General features: G+C 37.9%; 1 protein-coding gene across 4 annotated transcripts in view; it reads right to left on the reverse strand.

Annotated features, from left to right (window-relative positions):
- mid2 (midline 2) overlaps positions 1-23,589 on the reverse strand; it is a 77,398-nt gene that overhangs the window by 7,755 nt on the left and 46,054 nt on the right. For all 4 annotated transcript variants that reach the window (XR_013328532.1, XM_077732135.1, XM_077732134.1 and 1 more), the window contains 7 exons: positions 14,953-15,018; positions 14,248-14,343; positions 12,418-12,525; positions 10,406-10,554; positions 10,004-10,131; positions 9,719-9,862; positions 7,987-8,148 (listed from right to left, as the gene is read on the reverse strand). Coding sequence is in view for 3 of the 4 variants with exons in the window: in XM_077732135.1 (XP_077588261.1) it covers positions 7,987-8,148; positions 9,719-9,862; positions 10,004-10,131; positions 10,406-10,554; positions 12,418-12,525; positions 14,248-14,343; positions 14,953-15,018 (853 nt within the window). In the remaining variant the exon portion in view is untranslated. The remainder of the gene's footprint in view (positions 1-7,986; positions 8,149-9,718; positions 9,863-10,003; positions 10,132-10,405; positions 10,555-12,417; positions 12,526-14,247; positions 14,344-14,952; positions 15,019-23,589) is intronic.

Consider the following 23,589-nt stretch of genomic DNA (forward strand, 5'->3'; position numbering starts at 1 on the left):
TTTATATTCACTTTTTTATAGATCTAAAACAATGTTTATTTAAGCTTTTTTTAAAATATATTTTTAAATTTTACAAAATGATTTTTGAACTAAAAACACAGAAAAAATGGATTAAAAAATTATAATTATTGATTTAAAAAGGGGAAAATCAGGAAAGTTGATATCCATCTATACTCTTCATTTGAATTTGATTCGAAAACTGAAAGTCGGCACTCATGATTTACTTTCTCGGGCCACACAAAATGATGCGGCGGGCCAGATTTGGCCCCCGGGCCGCCACTTTGACACATTTGACATAGAAAGTTGAGTTGGGTTTGTTACTTGGGCCACGTTCAAAAGCAAATTTGATCTCACGTAGTCTCATCTTACTTTTGGCCAGAAAAATAATTGGTCGCCGTCAATGACTCCATCGCCAAGTAAAGTGAATTGGATATAAATTATTGTCAGTGTTAGCCAATGAGCTAATTTTGCGTGACTTGCTTGTTATTTTAGTTTACTTACAGATCAATTCCTGAAACATTTTGACCAATAGTTTGATTTTGGGAGAATTTCTGGTTTCGTTGGTTGCTTTTCTACTCCAAGTTTTTCCCACTTTAAGATTCCTTGTTAACTATTGGCTGACATTGACAGTGAATGTTTGACACCCCTGCATTAGAATGTCTTAACCAGAAAGTTGTTATTTTCAGCAGCTGGTTTGCCACACAAAAATCAACCAAAACTATTCAAAATGCATTGCAAAAGGACAGTGGCTATTTCTGATCTATTTTTATGATCCCTCAATGTTGTGGACAAGGCGGGGGTTGAGTAAGAAAAGATTGCAGCAGCAGCAGGTGTAAAAGGGAAAGAAATGTGGAAAAAAAGGGAAGAGAAAAGTCAAGGAGAAAACTGAAGGGGGGATTATTTTTGCAAACATAAGGTTGGCAAATCTAAACTTCAAAGCTGCTCGCAGCTTTTGTGAAAACATTTGGTGCGATTGGAGGAAGGCAGTCGGCACCCCCCTCAGTGTCTAACATCACACAGACTTGGAAATTAGCAGCAGGAAACTTTTAGTCGAGTTGGAAAAGCTGCCATGGATTTTTTTAACATTTCCACGTTCCCTTCGCTTGGGAATTTTGACGCCAAGTTGATATACTGTCGCTAAAATGAAATGCAAGGAAGAAAAGAAACGGAGGACGGTAACTATTAATACACATCATGGCTAATCTGGGATAACATGCATATTTGCACCCAAAGAATGAACGGGATTGGAATGGCATCATTTGGTTGGATTACGTACGAATTTGGTACATCACGAAATAATTATGCTAAATAAATCACCTCTGATTTTCATTCAGAAAATGTTCAACTAAACTCCTAGCTCCATCGCAACTCTTTATTTGAGGTTATTAAAGTGACGGCCATTGACGATTTTCTAACCTAACCAGAGTTCTTTCCTCTAAACATTCAAAATGTCGGTCACCGTTCCTCTCCAAATTTGAGCAAAACGGGCATAGGGCAGATGAGGCGAGGCCCAGTTTGACAGGAGAAATTGCGGGTATAATTCCAGGCTGAAGATTTGCACTGTAAACTCATCAGAGGTCAGCCGCATCCCTCTCCGAACTGACATTTAACTCCGACACCTCCATCTCGTCGGCTCCCCCGGCCTCCCACGGCTTAATGAGGCACAATGAGCCCCCCAAACTCCCTCCCTCCCGACTCCGCCGCCCTCTGTGTCCTTCTCTTCATCTCTCTTTCCCCCGTCCTCTGGATCTCATCCTCTGGCGAACACTCCCCTCCGATAATCCGCCTGCTGAGTGAAACTGCTGGTGGACGTGAGAGGACGAGGCCAATGTGCTGCCGGCAGCCAATTACATGAATGCGCTCGCCTCTTTGAACTGCTTATCGCTGCCGGCGCAGCCTCTTGCAAACTCTCTGTCGTGGCTTTGCGGGGGACAGAAGAGGTTGTGGAGGGTGTGGGAGGGGGGGCGCTGGGGGTTTAGAAACGTGACGACAAATGTGCACACACACAACTTTAGAAACATGTCGTTGCCATGTGCAAGTGTGTTGAATCCAAATGTCAATATCAACACATTCGTTGCCATTGGACGCAATCGATTCATTTAATCTCATGAGGATCGCGGGGGTGCTGGAGCCTATGCCTAGACAGAAAGAGACAACCATTCACGCTCATACCTCGAGGCAATTTAGAGTGTTCAACTAGCATAACATGCATGTTTTTTGGGGATGTGGGAGGAAACCAGAGTACCCGCAGGAAACCCACACAAACCCGGGGCAGAACATGTAAACTACACACATGAAGGTCAGACAGAACCCACTGGGGGATGGAACCCTCAATCTCAGAACTACAGGGTGGACGATGGAACCACTCGTCCATCCACGGCAATTCATGTCAAATCCATTCAAAATAGAAAGGCTGGCATTGACTAATGATGTTCAGGAGGCAATAAAAGCCAAATCCATTCGGACTGGGATGCCTGAGCGTTATTATTCATTTCTAGTACTCCCAATAAAAACGTCCAAATAATCAATACACGACTATTGAGTCGTAACAGGAATCACCAGAGCAAGGACATTGGATAGAAAAAAAAAGCCAAAATATGGGCGAATGGGAAAAAAGCAATTGAAAAAAAAAAAGAAAATAAATGCTCTCGATTACTCAAGAAAAAATTAGGATATACAACCTATTTACTGTAATAATCTCACAGTGGGGACCAAGCCATTTCAACTTTAATCCAAAGTCTCTTACGCCTGCAAAAACACCAAACATGTTTAAAAAATGTATTTTTCACCCGTGCCAGAAATACAAACTTAAATATTAGCAGTCTTTTTGTAGGCTATTTTCCCTGAGCACCTCCTAACTGGGACCAGCGTCCCCATCTTCCTTCTTCTCCTTCCACTGTTTACCAAAAAAAAAAAGCCTTTGAGTTACTTTGACGTCTGCCATTGGGATGCATGCTGGGTAAATATTATTGCAGTCTCTTTGAGAGGAAGTAAAGGGCTACGTGTACCTCTTGAGGCACGTTGACGGCTGATATTTTCGTCAAGGTAGGCGCTCACGTTGAGAGGACGGGACGTTTTCACGTTCCCACTCGCGTGCGGCAGACATTTTTCCAAATGTCAACCATTTGATGCTTGCGTGTCAGCATATTTGTTAAGATCAAAAGTGTATTTGACGTAATCACACACATGTAGTGTTACATAGCTGTACATATAAGAGAGCATTTTTGAAATAAAAACTATATGACGAATATAAACAAACCCTTTAGACACTTTCATTTGAAGGCAAATTAGAAACAAATATGTTTGTTATTACTGGATTAGAATTCAGGATTTTTTTAATTACTGATATAAATTAATCAAGGAGGCAGACAGACCGCTCATTAAAAGACAGATTGAAACAAAAACAATCCCAGATGAAAGTGGTTCTCTCATTAAGTTGTGCTCAGATGTAATCCTAACTCAATCAACTCCAGCCTAAAATATTAGGATTTCAACCTCAAAATAATGACGGTGATTTTGTTCCAAGCTTAAAATTTAGCATAAAAGTGCAAATGTTTGCATCGCTCTTCTATTTTCCTGCTGATTTTTTTCTTATTCTGGCTTAAAAAGGCCACTAAATAGTGATGAATTTTCCCATTTTCTTTGGGCTTGATGGCGACCATGTTTTTAAAAAAAAGCTCCTTCAAAATTGGAGGACAGCCTGAACAAGTGGTGAATGCTTCACCAAGACCACGAGAGTGGAGTTGCGACAGTTCCAGACCAAGAAGAACAAGGATAAGCAGGATCCCGGCAGAACTCTTCCAGGAACCACAAGACCACAACACTGGCAAAGTAACTCCAAGCCCCACACAGTATTTTAATGTCGGCCCTGCTTAGGAAGTTTCCCGATCAATCTGTGTCTCGACGCTACGTATTCACGACTAAAAAAGCAGAGGATTGAGGGCACTCACGTCAGCAGACACTCGCCCCCGCAAAGAGCTATTCGGTGTCCTCCGTGCACTCAACCTTCTCACTCTCCTTTCACTCTTTGGGTGATGCCACTTCTTCCTCCCCTCCATTTACAGATTTACAGGTTCCTCACGCCACTTTCCAATGAGAGGATGTTCTCAACCTAGCCGGCGTGAAGTAAAGATCTAGCAAATGTGGGTCACGGCGGTAAAAGGTCACGCCGTTGTCATGCTTAATTCATAGACGCTTCACAATGCTGTGACACATTTTAGCCGTGAGTACTTTAAAACACTGTGAAAATTTTATCAACAATAGTAGGCCGCTCCATTAGGCCACAGTCAGCGTCTCGGTGTTTGAGTCCAGAGTGACCCAAAAGCTGGTGAAAGCCTTTCAAAGTGGAACAAGCGCAGTTTTTTAAGCGGCATTGCACGAGACGGTCGCGGAACCTCAAAGCTGGCGGTTATAAGGAAGATAAAACGGGCCGAGTGGACTGTTTCTGCTTTGGACGTGAAAATGTGACCTTCAGCCCTATTTTGGACAGTCACCGACCGTTCTATTGAAAAGCTCATGCCGGCAACTTTGGTTTTGTTAAAAATAGAAAGAAACAAATGTCGTTTTTACAGTGGGACCTCCACATACGAGTGGCCCGACACACGAGCAATTCGAGATACGAGTACTATTTCGAGAAAATATTTATCTTGAGATACGAGACCAATTTTGATATGCGAGCAGACAGCGGACGCGATATGCTGCTCATAAGAACATAATGGCTACTGTGTCTCCCCCTGCAACTCCCTCTTTGTAATGTCTCTGCGAGCACTGGGCGGAGCGTTGCATTTTTTTCAGCGTTTTTTTCCCCGTTAGTCAGTGAGAATGCCGTATATACTAATTACTAATACTACTTTGAAGGGAATACAATCTCAAACAACCCTCGATATTGACTGAAATTCAGTGTGGAGGCGGGGCAAAAAAGCCAACCCGGGAGAAGAAAGGTATCAAACTTTTATACAAAATTAGAATTAAGTTTAGTTAAAAGTTCGATTAAACTTATTTTTGAGTGTGTCTGCATCGTAATCCAAGTTAATTTAAATTTGTTTGTTATTTTATCAGTGTATTGCCATATTGCTGAAGGAAACACTGTAGTTCAGATCCAACACAAAATCCAATTTCAACATTGAACAAAATTAAACAATTTCCCAAGCAAATGACTCCAATAGGCCCAACAATTTCATGTCTAGCATCTTGTAAACCCATATAAGATCCTCCTAACAATCTTTTTGACGGAAAGTTTTGCCGTGAAAAGTGTTTCCTGGGGGCTAAGACGACAGATGGTCGCAAGAGAAGGAAGACAGACCGAAGAAAAGGGCGCAACGCCATCGTATGTCACGGCCCAAAAGATCCGAGGACAGCACGCCATGGATGAAAGTGGAGATCAACACCCACCCAGCACGAGAGAACTAATCCAATTTGACAAAAACAAACAATTGAAATACAGTCATATTTGTGTTATTTCATTATATTTGGTAACTTCAAGAGCAAGTTGCGCCATTGAAGGTTAAACTACATGTTATATGTGCGGCCTCCTAACAATAATTACCGAGGAAACGGCATGATGCATGATTTATTCACCTCTCCATATGGCCGTGATTACTTTGCATGGAGAACATCTAAAGATAAAATGGAAAAGCACATTTTGCACCATTAAAATGATATAAAGTGCAAAAGGATGGAAGTCACACTCATACATTACATTTGCATGTGTAGGTCTTTGCTATTGAAAATTCATAATATGAATATTTTAAAAACAAACATCTTATGTAAGGATTTTATGGCACCGACATTAATAGAAAAGATGGGAATTATGAAAAATAAATTAAGCCTGTGGAACTATTTTAATAAGATCAATTATTTTGATAGCCCTAAAGGATGCTTTTATTACTCAGGTGTTTTATTACACGGCATGTTTTCTCCATGTATTTGGAAAGTGAATCATAAAATATGTCAGGGCATAAACAGAAGAGTGGGAATGGAATTAAACAATCCTCAAGTGGATGCTATCTGTTTGGTCAAATTCTTCTAAATTGAACTCATCCGAGCATACCCGGGAGGTCTTTGTTTTGTTATGAGCTGGAAACATATAAAATGAGATGTGCAACCCAACATATTTGCATTTAAATATTACCAGGGATGTATTGATCGCATATTTTTACATGTGATTTAAGTCCAATTTTGTGGATCTGTCCAAATCCGATATCTCCGAAATGTAATAAAGATGAGTGTTTTTTTCTTCCTAATATGAAGAGCGGTGATTAAAAAATATATCGTTATTGCCCCTGCTGAAGAATGAATCATATACATTTTAATAAAAGTAATATGATAAAAATTCATTTTATACTAATGAGGTCAACAAGTGGAATGGATTCTTTCTGCCTTTCGAGATTGTACTGCCATTTAAAAGGTAAATTCAAGTTGCTATTTGAAGAAAAGTCAGAAGCGCCTTGAAGAGGCTGCAAGCCAAACATTTTTGCACGTTTCATGTTGTTTTACTTAGCAGTGTGTTCAGATTACAGCTAATCCCCCGATGCGGCAGCTCGGATGCTGACAGGCGCTCAGAAAAAAGCATCACATCAGCTCCATTTAAACTTCATTGAGCTACTTTTGCAATTTAACGTCACCAATCGCCTCATTCGCCGCTCCACTTTTGAACATCAACACTTCATGGTATACTAAAAAAGTGGAATGTTGTTGTTTACTATTAAAGTGACCTTGAATTACATAGAGTACCAGGGTATGCATATTTATTACTGTTCAGAGTTGATATTATTTTCTATAGCACTGTTTTATTGTTATATGTAACTGGGTTTAAGACAGAATTTTAGGTTGGTTTTGCTACCAAAAAGACAAACTAATAGTGACTCCAATTGCTATACTTCCACACTAATGCTTTTAATAATTTAGACTGCCATCTGTCTTTCTTAAAGTTATTTCCTTTTAATTTGAATCTGAATTATTTATACTTTTTTTGTTCTTTATCAACAACCCAGGGAGCCTGCAGTCAAAAAAAAAACAATCAAAGGCAAAGAAACAGAAACTGAGCCAAGGAGTTGAAGAAAGTACGCATATAAAAAAGTTTCAGAATGATCTGAAAAAAAGCAACTCAGACACTTTATGACAGTCAAAAATTGGCACAGATTCATCTAAAAAACCTGCATAATAAGCCTATAAATCAATGGTGGTGAACAAGTTTGACAAAAAGAGCCAAAATTTGAAACTGTGAAGGTCAAAGAGCCAAAATTTGAAACTATGAGAGTCAAAGAGCCAACATTTGAAACTGTGAGAGTCAAAGAGCCAACATTTGCAACTGTGAGAGTCAAAGAGCCAAAATTTGAAACTGTGAGAGTCAAAGAGCCAACATTTGAAACGGTGAGAGTCAAAGAGCCAAAAGATTCACAAAAACATCCAATCTGCGAAATCCTTTTTAAATATATAATTGATAATTTGTTTTTAATGCGCCCTGATAAATTTGAATCTGACTTAAGAGAGAATAAAAATAAGGGAAACAAGAAATGAGGCAAAGAGCCTCAGTATATCCAAAATATAATAATAATCAAAGAGTCACATTCATATTAGCCGGGAGCCACATGTGCCCTGAGAGCCACGTGTTATAACTCAAGACGGGCAAGATAGTTGTTGAATGCATGAATTTGAGTTCAAATCGACGGCTTACTTTCATTAAAAAAAAAAAAAAAAAAAAAAAAAAAAAATATATATATATATATATATATATATATATATATATATATATATATATATATATATATATATATATATATATATATATATATATATATATATATATATATATATATATATATATATCCACCCAAGTATGTTGAAATTAATAAAAATCCTGCCCATCTTTAACTTCACTGTGGTGACGGTAATTCCCAGAAAACGTACAAAGAGCAAACAATGCATCACTGATCCATAAAAAAATTTAAAAAATGAATCCATATAGTAATAATGGCTACAACTTACTGTTGGTTTTGAGACGAGCTGGCTCACTGTTGCGGCTTCCCGCCTGGTTGATGGCTTTGACGAAGAAGACGTAGCGAGTCCCGCTCTGCAGACCGTGCACAGTGTAGTGGTTCTGCTTGATGTTGGGCACAATCATCCAACTATCAGCAGAGTTGTACAAACCTGGCGCACAGGCAAAAAAAAAAAAAAAAAAATCCCATCATGACAACAATAAATGATTTCCTCATTTTTAAAAGTGAACCACACCACGTGAAATTTAACCAGATGCTCCTAGTCATAACAGTGCAAGTGCTTGGGGAGCCCACGCGCCTCAAGAATCATCAAACATTTATGCGCACATTCTGATCCGTCCCATTACCTTAACATCAGGTTTAATATGTGTTGCTCCCTTCCGCCCAGAGCTGACTTTGTTAGACTTATTAAAGTGAATCCTGAAAGCCTTAACGACGGGAGACGGAGATATTACGGAGATGATGCGTGCAAAGAATGCGGGCCAAAGAATGTGATAACTTGTCATGTTCAAATGCCCTGGAAATGCAGCTTATGCGTACATGACCTCTTCTAGGTGGTTTCTAACCTAACTCAGCCAATGAGAATTTACTTTACCGGAACACTTTAACCTCTGCTCATTCCAGGTCGATTCGATTTCTTTTTTAACGCAGTTGAGTTCAAGGGAAGTGGGAAAACGGAATATCCGTGGAAATAATTGTATACACGTTCGCTGCATTTTGATCAACTTGGGTGTTACTGCACTGAGAGAACCATGTTAATAAACTGGGATTCTGTTAGGAGTGGTATCAAGCACAGTTAAGCAACATATTCAAAAGCCCCCCCCCCCTTTTTTTTAAAGTCAGGATTAAGCTTTGTAGTGTACCGTTGAAACGACAATAGCGACGTCTATTCATCGCTCTGTTTCTTAAATCTTTCCCCGCGGCGGCAATCCGGAACTCTGGGAACGATCTTGACTTCAAACCTTCTGGGACTTGATGAATAATTCAGCGGGGTGGCAACAACATACATACATAAGTAATAGCAGAGAGTCTTCTTGTAAATATAAATACTTCACAGGACGCAAATAAGGCCATTAAATGTGAGATGCTTTTAAGAATGGATGAAGGAAGGGAAAACTTATGGAGGTTTATTTAGAAGCAACTTGGTTTAAGAGTTTGTGCTTCATTGTTAGCCACTAAAATGTGTTCCCCTTAAAAAAATGTCATGCTACCATGATCTTGGTCATCTATATTATAGTTGGGTAGGAGTTTATATGCTTTCTTTTCATAGAGACAATCCTCTTGTTCAATTTAACCAGTGTTACAAAGCTTTCTGTTTTAATATTGTTGCTATATTTCCATTAATAGTCAGAAATTTGATGGAAGTTTAAAAGTCACCCAATATCAAGATCCACAAATTACTAGTGCTTAAAAAAAATCGTCAAAATGGGAAATACTAATTGCTTAAAATGAATGAATTCCCCTAAAGCCTCTTTAAAGATGCCAATCCATTTAAAAACAGTTTTCAGAAAACCTAGATCTGCTTTGTTTCTTTTGAAACATACATTACACAATGAAAAAAAACTAGGTTATCCTCGTGTGTACCACAATAAAATATTGAGCATATGGCAATAACATTGTTATGCAAAAAGAGTGGAGCTGTTCCATTTAAATTGTAGACTGATCATGAAGCTTATTTTTTTTGTTTCTGTGTGTGTGTGTGTGTGTGTATGAGAACTTACTGATGAAATTAGTCTGTCCAGTGTATATGGTGTACTGTAGCTCATAAGAGGTGACGCTGAACTCGTCCTCGGACGTCCAGTGAACGGTGATGGTGTCGTGCGATGCCGTACATAGCTCATCTCTGATGGACGGCGGGCTTGGTGCTGCGTGGGAACAATTTTTTTTTTTTTTTTAGAAGTCACTTGGCAGTACTGAGCATATATTTTTCATGATATTGGGTTAAATATACACTCACTGCCAAACAACATTATTATGAGCAAGACTGTAAAAAAGCTCATTGAAACCTGTTAGGTAATCAAGGCATTCCAGAATCTTCTTTTCTCGGGAAAAGTCCAGGGCAAAGTTGTCGAAAGCCTCATTCAGATTAACATCAGGTATGAGTACCTGGGAGGAGGCGGTCGCCATGGCAACTCTGGTGAAACATTCAGAAGAGACAATCAGTAGAGAAGTAGAAGTATCTACATCAAAACTACCATATTTTCCGTATTATAAATCATGCATTTTTCATTAACCATTTTTTCCCCCGTCTTGCCCAACAACAGCGTGAAAATAAAAATAAAATATTGCCCTCTCAGATATGCAACTTTTACGCCAGTATGAAAATTAAGTACTAACACGGTCCATCCAAATCAAACGTAAAAACAAACGTTGGCATTAAAATATGAGTACATTTGTCTTTTACTCACCTTTCCGCTACATTTCGTGCAGTCTGAAGAAAGCGGGCGTGGTCATTTTCTTTCAGGCTTTGCTCAGCCTGCGTGATGAGGGCGCTGGAGCGCTCCAGACATTGACGACAGTTAGCGATCTGCTGTGCCAACTTGCGTAACTTCATCACCTGGCAAATACACCATACAATCAAATGTTTACAATCCTTCCTTCATTGTTCAGACGTAAAAAAACACAAAATTCCATCACCCCCACCCCTTCGTATCTGTGTACCACTACACATACCTTTATTGATAAATAAGCACATGAGCAAACCAAAATGTCATCAATAAAACTAATCCCTCCAGGGAGAGATCTAAAAATCTATGAATATATTTTAAAGGAAGATGATAACATTTATTTCAGAAATTCAGTGGATATAGTGCTTTTGTATTCTTTAGATAATTAGTCCCTTTAACTGACAATATAGCAGCTACAATTGGAATTTCATTAATGCTGTAGTATGCGCATGAAAAGACTACAATAGGGCCCATCTTAATTTTATGACAAGAACAACACTAAAAACCATTTTTGCTCATAAAGAGATTAGAATGGAAGTTCGGAGATGCAGAGAACAGACTGATGGGTTAATTAGAGAATGTTTTAATTCATTGTGACAATTCATAATGCGATGTTCCTGCACAAAAAGTAGCCATTAAAAGTAGCAGATATATAATACTCAGCCGCCTTCATTAAAAAGGAGGGAAAAAAGGCTCCTTTTTATATCAGCCTTGTTTCATGATGATGCATTTAAGCTCTTTCATAGACCAGAGAGTTTTACATTTCCGCACTTTGGGACAAAAGCATCAAAAACGTTTGCAGAGTGAAACTAGAAGCCAGAAACTTCAGACGCATCACTTCCAAACTTCTCTGACCCACTTTTCTATAAAACTACTTCAAACTTTACTGGCTGTCTGAGCAAACTTTACCATTTTTTTTGGTGTGTAAATCTATGGACCAAACCTTGAACATTTCATACTTCAGCACAAATTATACTTGTACCGCGACCAAATGTGACCCAATAAAACAACATCTCCACACAGAAAGATAAAGTGACAACGTATACATGCCAGGCCGTGGGAATAGAAAGAAAATATTCTAAACTTTGAGTTCTTAAGAGGAAATGACAGAGAGAATTAGAGAGCCCTGCTCTGCTTTACACACTTTGATCAATGGCTGCGTAATCCTGTTATTCTGTTGTGCAGATGAGGACTTTTCTTCAGGAAAAGTGCTTGCCATAAACGACACCATCCTCCATTTTGGAAACCCGACACCGTTACGTTTTGTTGACGGTCTCCGTACGACTGGAATATTTTAAGAATTACCATAACAGTCTTTATTGACCTTAGAAAAGGTTGCAGCATTTAATTAAGTAGACTTATCGAAAATAATCAGTCAGTGTCATTTAAAATCATTATTCTTCCACCCGATAAGCTCTTGATTGTTAATTTCTCTCAGGGAAGAGCTAGAGTTTACTTCAGGCTTAATTTGTTTTTTTTAGCCTTCCATTTTAAGTAAAATTGACATAAATCACTATTCTTTTAGCTGTTGTCTGCATTTATTGATCGCAGGCTTCTGAATCAAACCTAATCAAAAATCAATTGACGAATCTCTGTGATGAAATGGGATTCACGCTTTTTTTTTTTTTAAATAGAGATATCAACCCTTGTCTTTCTCCTCATTGAAGCGTACCATCAGTGATTTCTACTGGAGCGAAAATTGTCTTGTTGTGTGTAATTACGGAATTAATGAACCATTGCCCACCCTCCCACTGGTTAGCTCAACCTTTCCCTGCCCTCCTTTCACGTCTGACTTTGACTTCATCCATTTGTTAACAACATATGTGATTACAAGAACAGAGTTAAGTGCATGACATTCATCTTAATAATTGAGACGTCAATTATACATTTATGTGAGTGTCTCTACCTCTCATGATGTCTAACTCGGACCAAGACTTTCTTCACTGTCTATGTACTGTTTTAGAGTTCTTTACCTTGGACTCTTTGATTTTCACGGCGATGACCTGTTTCCTCTGGCGAATGATGTCGACCAGCTCGTCACACTCCTCCACCAGCTTGGCTTCGTGCATGGCTGTGTTGACCTGTCAAGGACGAGACCTTTTAATTGGAAGTGATCATTCCCAATGGTTAAAACGTTGAAAGTCCATCATTTCTACATCCATTCCTATTCAAAAATGCATATTCCATGGGGAGCTGGAGCTTATTCCAGGCTGATTAAACATTAAACCGGGTGAAATTCTTGACAAAAATAACAATGTGCATAAATAATAAATAAAGAAATAAATACAAAACAAACGGGACTGAACGGAAGCTGTAGTCATTTGTGCGGAAACATGGGCAATATTTGAAGAGATCTCTTCAATTAATGCAGGATCATTCTTCTTTGGCAACCTCCATTTGAATGTTACTATAAATTATGCTCATATCTATAGCAAGAGTATCTAATTAATGATTCATCCCATGAAAAACTGAACTAGCCATTGGACAGAGACCTTGAAGTAACAGCAGTGATTTCCAATGTCAAGAGTTCCCAATCAGCACAGTTATCTAGATCTACAACTAACTAATCTTGGTTTTCTTTGGTCACTCCTTGAGTAAAATTGGTTGTCTTTGGTCAGTCCTTAAGATAAAACTGAATAACATACAGGTATCAAAACATTGGTAAGTAAAGCTTTCTAATGGTTTCATTGAACACTTTTCAGAAGGATTTTGGGTTCCATTTGTCTAGGAGGCGTGTAAGTATTTGTATTCAGAAAAGCGACAATCACCAGTTTCCATTGGGTTTATCTGCACATAATGAATCACGCAGCAGCCGCTTGGTATTGATTGGATAAACGGATGCATTCTCAGACCTCAAAGTCACTTTAGAAAATGGAGTCTTGTCTGTAATAAACTTCTGTGGGAGGACGGTCAAACCTAGCCTGGTTGAATGGTGATGATTTTGTAACTGTGTTAGTGTGTGTGTGTGTAGTAGTAAAGTCAATTTTTGCTATGCTATACAAGAGCTTTTTTATTTTTTATCCTGCTGGCTATTTCCAATTCAATCTGCTGCGCAGTTCCAAATAGAAAAGTTTAATAATTACAGAACTGCCCAGGGAATCTTTTTTTTTTTTTTTTGCAGATAGGTATTGCTTCACACAGAAGAAAGCTATTGTAAAACAAATCAAATAAAATGTCTTATCAGATGGACTATTTTTGGAATTGATTGATGGATTTTGATAGTTTTGGGGCTACAAAAGCAAAACAGCCTTGGTGCCAAAAAGGCATAAAAATTGTGCCATTGATTCACAATCAGTTCATTTGGATTCATTTCGATTTAGAACACACCTTGTTCAAAGTGAGCTCAGTTTCAAAGGATGACTACCATCACGACTGCTAATTCATCACATAAATGCTCAGTCCGAGCTCTAAATTCAATTTTGCAGCGGTGAAGACGCCAGTAAAGCAAGTTCACTCAGGGTATTCCAATGGCTAATTGCACTAAAGCAATTCCAGCTTTTAAGTGAAAAATCCTTCTATTATGGATGAGTGTAAAATAACATTGCAGCACAGTTCTTAACTAAATTGCTCGTGAAGAAAATTCAATAAATGGAAGGGACTTCTCAATATTTGACCATGAGCCGGCCAAGTTAGGTTGAATAATGGATTGGAGTAATAATAACGTATTCTAAAAGCATAACCCAGAAAGAAAATGAGAGGATTTGATACTAAGACTGAAAAAAAAGAAAAGAAAATGAGACATACCTCCTTGTAATGACCATATAAAGTACAAGAAGACACAGAAACAGAAAAATGCTTCCTACCTCAACCTGTTGACAGATTTGGATGAGTTTAGCCATTTGGTTCTCCAGTTCACTGTTCCGTTTCACCAGGTTAGTCAAGTTGTTTTCCAAAGTTTGCTGCAGAGACAGAAGAAGTGAAGGAAGGAATACAGACAAAAAAATACAAATATGTGCAGATTGTAATCTTCTGAAGCAAACAAATTTCCAAAACTAATCTGAAAATTGAAAATAAAACTAATGAGAAAGCTCCAAATCACATTGTTTGCAACTCTTCAATAAACCACCAAAAAAATGACAAAACTTGCGTTGAAATTTAGACTAGATTGACTGTATAATAAAAAAAATGCCAGCTAGGATGCTATCAATACATATATTTGCCACCCAACATCTCAATATAGAAGCAGGTTGATTAAAAAATAAAAACGCAAAACAAAACAACTATTATAGCCTGAAGACCTTTAAATTCCACCCAGTGGACAATAGCAGCCGCAAATGAACAAAACTACAGAAAATTGTCAGAATTTTAAGGATTCTCTTCATCGAATGTGGAGACCCGACCAGCTCTCCTCTGCCTCATCTCTTAACTCCGACTTCATTGTGCTTACATAATTACTCAGCTTGTTCTTCTCCGTCATTACCCTCCCTAGGGGTCTAACGGTGTGCATCCAGGGGAAGGGGTGAGTGAGTAAGGGTGCTTATTTGGCGAAAGACACTCTGGGAACTCACCGCGGCGCTGGTCTTTGAAGCCTCCATTACCGCATTTGACACTCTGCCCGGGCTGACCTGATAAGCCTAAGAACACAAACACACACATAATCCTGCATAAGTGCACGCACATACATAAAAAAAAATATTTTAATCCATATTTTTACTTAGCTAAAAGAATGATGCAGCAGTTTCTAACATTGGAAATAGATGCCAAGCGAGAAATCTAAACAGAGACATTTTTTAGCATGTTTAGGGTAAGAGAGAGGAAAGGTTCTGTGATGCATGAGACTCCAGTGAAAAGAAAATTGCTAAAACAGCTCCGTATTGTGTTTAATTAAGCATGTACATCACAGCGTTAACTACGACGGTGGCAAAGTGCAGACTTTGGCCAAGGACAACAAATGCTAATTTCGATCAGCATCTGAAAAAAAAAAAACACCTCCTGACGCTATTTAGATCAAAGTAAATATAGATAAATGCACAAACTTGTTTTTAGAAAGCATGCAATAGGACTGAAACAATGATAACCAGGGTTGATAAGATGGAGTTGGACGTGCCGAGAAAGGCTTCTTGTTATAGTCGCCGTCGTCTGACTGGAGCTTTAATCCAAGGCATCTTCTTTTCAAAGCCCTCAAGCCCTTCCACCCACGTTGTTATCTGGCTTTTTGTCATCGTCGATCATCTCTGCGGCAGCGCCACTCACTTTAAGCTGACCATCTGCCTTCTCACTCATACGTTATTATACACTTTGGCCCTTATTCTGTCCTTCTTGCTAACAGTTCCAACTGGAGTAGCTGACAGCACATCATTTTGGGTTAGATCACCACCTCGTGCCTGATCCTACCACGTGACATCATATTGTTGAAGGCCTTCTGCCTAAATCTCTTTCAAATAAAAAAAAAAAAACAGACAAACGCATGAACTACCCAGGATTTAAAGCGTCCAATCTTTCAGAATACTAATAAACTTCCAAATAGTACAACTTTAAAATGACATTTTCAAATGCAAAACATATTAAAGAGGAGGCAGGTGTTCCAAAAGATTACCATCAGGAATTCTAGAATCATTTGTTACAAATATTCGTAACAGTCGAAAATTGTAACAAGTTATTGTACACCCACCCAAAACCATGCTGACAATTGACTAATATAATTTTCTCAACAGTGTCAATAAACTCTGTAACAAGAGAACATTTATTTTCTATATTTACATTAAATTTTGCGTCAATAACTACCGCGTCTTAACATTCAACTATGACAAATTGGCAATTTGTCTCCCTAATTGCACTCTTTGTTTTGAGACAGATAAAATCCTGTAAGAACATTAAAAACCGTTCCATCAAACAATGACAGTCAAGTTCAAGCTTAAAACACAACGACTAAGACGTAGCAAAAGGACACGGCAAATATAAAAAAAGGGAGTTTTCAATCCTGCATTGCCTGTGTGTAGAAAAGATAATTTTTTTCAAAATGGTTGGGCCATTATAACGCCACAACAACACAAAAAAAAAATGTGTCAGAAGGCCCGGAGGGGAAGTATCCAACTTCAAAGCATCTTCCCCCCTTTTAATTAATTCAGGATCCTCCCCTTCGCAGACGCCATTGAGCAGGACGGAGGCAGAGACAGAACTAAAGGCAACCCTCAGATTAAAACTCATGAAAGGGAATGAGAATAGAAGCAGCCTTGCTTTACAGCTGTTGGAAACAAGAGGATTTTAGGAGTCAAGTCACGTCAGTAACACGAGCCTTCTGGGAAACACTTTTTTGGTCCAAGGGTAATATTCCGCGGGGCACGACTCTAAGACAAGAGTTGGAGACTGACGGGCCAAGACCAGGACCAGCTTGTCCCCCCTCAACTAGCGTCTCCGGGTCTTAATTGTCACGTGTGAAAATGACTGGAAAATTAGCACGTTTAAATATCACTGTTATGGAAAGCGGTCATTGTTATATGTTGACCCGTTTTTGAACCCGTGTGACCTTTCGTCCTTTAAGTCGTTATATAAACACTGATGTTGGCTCAAGTCCCGCTGGAGAGATTTAAAATGATATTGCTCGTAGGAGTACAGACAAAAGTGAAAAGGACGGAAGCATAACCGACTTCCCGAGAGGATTTCTCGGGCATAAAAGATAGATGTGATTATATTTTCAATTTTTGGCCACGTGGGGGATTAAGGATAAAGACATTTGTCAGTAGATTTAAAAGGGAATAAAAAAAAAATCATTGTGTCTTCAAGAAGAAACTTGTATTCGAGTTATTAGCTAATATGAGTTTGTTGATTGGCATCTTTAAAGAAGTTGAAGAGGGTTTCCATGGAAGGCTAATTTGTTTTATTTCACTTTGACACTTTAATGATGATTGTAAAGCGTAAATTAGCGGCATAGCTAGAACATAAAAACAGGCAAATATTTATTAATTTGTTGTTGTTGATTTTATAAAGTAACTATTAGGGTGACAGATGCAAAGTTAATTATAATCTGTCAATATCTGTTAGTGACAGTCAAAATTAGCAGTCAAAATGTAAAGTAATGTTAATTATTATAATTTTAAGACATTGCAGAAGTATCGGATATTCTCCTTTGTAAGTGCATATACCGCACGTGACCTAATCGGAATTGGTATTCAGGTCTATATTCAAACCAGAATGTAACTGATATGCCATTACAATGTCCCCACATTTTTCATCAGCCATCACTCACTGTTCTCAATTTCAATATCGTTTATTTAATCTGCGCAGAACCTCAATCTGCCCATTGATTTATGAATTACCTTCACCCACGGGCAGTGAAATTTATATGAAAAATGCACATGTAGAGTTCTGAATGGTTTCATCATGGGAGCGGTGCTGTCTGCCTGCACAAATGATCTTTATCCTTAGCGGATGATATTATCAGGTGTCTGGCTGCTCTTAGCCCAGATATCCATCCAACTTTTCTGTCTTCCAGACTCAAATCACTGGAACTCCTGACTCCAGGCATTAACATCACGATGGAGCTTTTGTGGAAATATAACAGCACTGCTTCACGACTTGATGGACAAAATTGGCTACACGAATATTATCAGTATGTTTCCAGGACTCAGCGTTCTCAAGTCATAAAGTCTGTACAAATGGGGGATAGGTGATTTGAAAAAGCAAAATAACGACAAGCTAACAAAGCACGGTAAGCTTCAAAATAAGTAATGATTGGACCAAGCGGAGACACCGATCTTGCGCACAGAGGTTTGGTTTAAGTAAATAAGCGAAAAGACACGTACAACTGCTCGAGTCTCATTTGCTGTTACCCAAACAGAAGCGTCTGAACAATGGGTCTGCGGAAATAAATCTTCCGATTTACAACACACGGGCAAAATGGCAAAGCTGAGGGATGCAAATACGTAATATTCTCGTGGCAACACCATAGCAAAGTGCTTCAAGAGTGTTGAGAGATGCGAGCCAACAAGAATTAGACCTGGGTGTCTGGATGTTAAATAAGGAGAAGATTTCTGATCAATTATATATTTCCGTGAAATATCTGTCAATGTAACCATACCATTACCTGCATCTTAAAGTCAGGTAAACCCTCAATTGTGGAATTTGTGACATACAATAAATTATGTGAGGAGAAGTCTCATTGATAGTGATGAAGTAATGTAGAATGACAAAATATAAATTAAATGCAGAATTTCAATCTACCGTATTTTGCTGTTTATATAATATATTATATTTAATATAACCAGGTATATTAAACGGCAGGGGTATATTAAATGGCGCACAAACGGGATGCTCAAAAAAGCAAAAATCATTTAATATACCTGGGTATATTAAACAGCAAAATATGGTACTACTCCTATTACAACTACATACTATTTGGCTTTTTCCATTCCACCCTGTTCAATATGTTTTGATATTTTTGATTGATTTGACCTCCCCCAAAAATTGGAACGCCATGTATTGTTGTGTCTTCATCTCGTTCCTCAAAGACACATGGACAACCACATACTGATTGTCCCCATGGCAGACTATAACAGTTTTGATCACCATCCCACAAGTTCCCCCGCAGCAGTCCTTTGCACTCTTTCACCATATCAAGCGTGGAAAAAGTGACACTACAGATTCAATTACCTTCAACACATGGGCCACAATGCTATCCGTAGTGTGTAGGGGGGGAAAATGATATCAGGAGAAATGCAAAGCGGTGTGGTCATCTCATAAGCTTTTTGTTATCGGCAGTAAGCAGTGCCATTCTCATTTTTCCTCAAACTAGATTCTTTGCTAAAGGGAATTTTGATGGATTATGCATTGTTTCTGTTTTTAGGATTTGGTTCACAGCTAAACGGCACAGAAGGTTTTTCTTTCTCTAACCATTAGAAGGAAAAATCTATTTTTTATATCCATTAGAGACTAATGGATAACCACAATGGGGACTGGGATTGTATTTATAAATTAGCAATGGTCAAACAACACAATGTATGAAAAAAACAAATTTTGACTCTGCAACTATATCATAGTGTCTAACCTTGTCTTGGAACAAAGCAGCTCCAAATGTGAGTACTTGTCATTTAAAATTGGAACAATGGATTTTGGTAACATCTCTTTTCATTTTCCAACAGTTTTTTTCTTTCCTCGCTGCCACAAGTGACGCCTCAACATCCTTCTTTCACAATGTCAGCTGTCGCCCTCGTCTAATTTTTCAGCACTGACCTGAATTTTCGCGTCCTCCTTTTTCTGTCTGTGCATTTATTCTTGCCAGATTCCCATCTTTGGAGCTTTAACGCCATTTTCTTTCAATAAAATATTAAAAGCAGTCAAACCAGGCATTTTTAAGTCCCAAAATAAGAAAAAAAATCCCTAAACGCCAATGATAGTGCCACTATAACACAGTTGTCAAAGTTGCGGCCCGGGGGCCAAATGTGGCCATCATCATGAGTAGATCAAATTAAAATGAAGATTAAAGATGTATATTATATTTCCTGATTTTCCCCCTTTTAAATCAACAATTGCAATTTTTTTCATCTATGTTTTTCTTTGTGTTTTTAGTTCAAAAATCACTTCATAAAATCTAAAAGTATATAAAAACATTTTCTATTTTCCACTTTAATATGGAACATAATGATTAAAAGAGATTTTCCCTTACTAAGATAAAAAGCACAAATAAACATTGTTTTTAGATCTATAAAAAACTGAATATTCAAGGCTTTTGATCCAGTTCTTTGACTCAATTTATATAAAAAAAAAAATCTAAATATTATATCTAAAATGGTCCGGCCCACATGAAATCGAGTTGACATTAATGTGGCCCGCAGACCAATCCGAGTCTGACACCCTTGCAATATAATATCAAATACATTCAATTCAGAATTTTATCAGACTTTAACTTTCCCAACACCCCCACAAGGCCCCCAAAAGAACATTTCTTGACTACTTCAATTACAAATAAAATTTCCATTCTAGATTTAAAGCTTCCACTGCAACATTCGTAACATGAACGGCACAAGCGTATCTTGTCCAACCATGTTACGCACACGTGTCTAGTTCAAGTTACAAGCGTGTGCTCACTCAAAGACAAGACATCTGTCTGGCTTTTGGATCATCAAAAGTAAACAATGTGATATATATCTCTCCACAATCTGTACTCGGCCTCATTGGATTGGAATCAGTTGACGTTCAAGTCAAGTCACTCCGATTTATTTATAGAGGCGGTCATGTAACATGATGGAGTCGCTGCTGGTTATACATTGAGCCGGCTACTGTGGCAGCTGGTGGCGGGATGATGATAAAAAAAAAAAGCTATCAAACGGAATATTTTAGTGAGGAAGCGCTATCTGGATCAGATTAGACGGACACAGTCAGCCTGTGGTCAATTACAATAGTACACACGCAGGCATAAAACCCTGTGCCATTTATGTCAATGAAAGCGGATGAAAGAGAAAATGTAAGATGACCTGTCTAGCAGAAATATGGCTCAGCATTCCTAAAGGGCCAAGAGTCAATATATGGAAGAACTTTGGTCATGATCTCCTGTAAAAATATCTAAAATGCATTGTTGGCACTCCAATTGTTCTGCATGGTGGTTTTATAGTGTAAATATCTGCAGCATATTCTCCTTTGTGTGATCTTTAACTAAGGGAAATATTGTATGTAGCTTGAAAATGATGGTTATAAACAGGGAAAAAATCCAAAGACACATACACACACAAAGGTATGTTTGAAACACATTTGCCAGTCATTTTTTAATGTTGTCGTCTTTTTTTTCTGCTTTCTTAAGTTATGAATTAAATTGCAGACAACTGATATACTGTAATTTTTAAAGCTATAAACAACTACTTTTTTGCCCTTCACTTTGAACCTTGAGGCTGATCGCCCACAGCGGTTTATTCGTGGATTTTTACAGGCTAATGAGCTGCATGATTTGTGGTGGATGCATAGTCCGTTATATAATGTGGCATAAAGTGAAGCATATTAAAAATAAATATCATATTCTTTTGTATTTATATATTTATAGATGGATTTGCCTCATAGTCTTAAAGTAATGATGATAAGGCCTAATAATATAAATTGATTTTTTTTAAAGACTGACTTTTTAAAAGAGATACAGGAAAAAAAAATGTAGCCAAGACAAAGAAAACACAAAACAAGGTTTTTGTTGTTGATGGATGCTGAATAGAACTACCCACAACTTCCGGAAAAAAAACTGCTTTCTTACATGAAAATAATTTTGTGTCTCCCTATTTGTATGTCTTTGTCTGTCCAAAACAATATCAAAAGGAAATGAGCATAAATTCACATTTTCTTTTTTGTAAAAAACTAAAAATGTGATGCAAAAACTACGCCTTATTAAGTAGGCATTAAAATTCCCCTTATTGGTTTAAATATAGAGTTGGTGGCCCTTTGTTGTAACTGGCTATGGCATAATATGCCCATTTAACATAAATATATATATAAATACACAAACATACTCACACCCATACCCACACACGTACATATACACAAAAACAAAGCTCCTCTTCTTAAGCTCATGGAGAAAATAATCATGTGTGAAAGAACTTTCTGTTGAAGCAATGGCACACTGACAACTCTGATTTTATGAAGTAAACACACCCAGGACATTTTTACAGGTATAAAAAAAAGAGGGCAAAGGAGGTGCATTGGTGAAAATGAGTCATCACCAGTAGGCTCAAACCCGCTGTTTTATTGTGCCTGTGAAAGTGTTGTTGCTGACTAACATTACAAGCTAGCCGTAGATACGAATTTTGTTATGCACTGCCCTACTTTGCTTCTGAATCATGAAATGTTTTGCAGAATCGAATGCAGGAATGTGTAGGCCCTTTTTTTGTGTGCTTTAAACTAGACTCTTCAATTCAGCAAAAAAAAAGAAGTGCTATTTGGAATCGAGCCTTCAAGCGATGTTACTAAACTGGGAGTGTAATCAGTTTCCTGAGGAAAAAAACTGATCTCTGACACAGATTAATATTTACAAGCCGCTATTCCTCACATTTTCTAAGCAAACAATCCTATACAACATTATAAAAATGTTGGTGCAATAACGACTGGATTTGATTGGATGTTAATCATCATTTTGATAAAATTAGAAATACTCCATTTTATTTTATATTTATTGAAATGTAGCGTCTGAATCAAATCGGTTTTCCTCTGAAAACACAGCAGCGCTGATCTATTCTTGTTGTTTACTTGCAAAAATAGGCTATTAGCAAGCAATGAATACATTAGAATGATCTGATTTGCGGTGTAACGTGACAGGTGGCCCTCTCATACTCGTCTTTGTGCAAAAGACCGCTGATAACAAAGCTTTTAAAAGGCTATCATGTACTGTGACATAAATTGTGCACAATACACGGATTAGACTGATTTGCTAATCTCTTTTTTTTCTATGACCCACCACACTTTAGTAGGCTTTTGTGACAGGACATACCCAATGTGATACGCATTTTTTGTGATTTTTTTTGTCTTCATGACCGAAAACCTTACAAGGAGTAGGTGATGGGACGTACACATGGTCCATTGAAAGTGGTTTTAACTTTAAGTGGCTCTTTTTAAGCACATTAAAGAGAGACAAGAGCCAAGTCTACCAATTAAAAGGCACACAAGTCTGCCTTTGAGCAAAGAGCAGTGTTCAACAACGGCCTGGGGAATAGTACATGCCTTTTTTTTTTTTTTTTGCAGCGGCAGAATCAAAATTCTGCCTTTTATGGATTTGGCTCATCGTGGCATATCGGGTTTGCTAACAATTCCCTAAAGTATGAGAAATCACTGATTCCAATGCATAATCTTACCTTATTAAACAATTACAATGATTAATATCATACATTTAAAAATCAACGAACATTAATTTTACAATGTGAAAACACATTTGACTTTCAAGGATAGATTAATAACAAGCCAACGCATTTGCGGCCATACCAAATGTTCTCGCTCCCTGGAAGTGAAAGGTATTTTATTTTGAAGAAACACAATAGCTAATCTGCATAGGCATTAGCATGCAAAACCTTGAATGTAAAAATCCCGACATATTTAATTTTCCTGTACTTGAACTTCCAATAAAACTTTTCCTCCCACAAAAGAGAGCAGAATAAAGCGGAATAGAAAAGCCCATCTTGACCTACATCTCTCATGATTAAGGATGCCCTAATAAGACCTCCGCCGTCCCGATTTGCCGTGAT

Source organism: Stigmatopora nigra, chromosome 14 (assembly GCF_051989575.1).
Source record: "Stigmatopora nigra isolate UIUO_SnigA chromosome 14, RoL_Snig_1.1, whole genome shotgun sequence".
NCBI lineage: Eukaryota > Metazoa > Chordata > Actinopteri > Syngnathiformes > Syngnathidae > Stigmatopora > Stigmatopora nigra.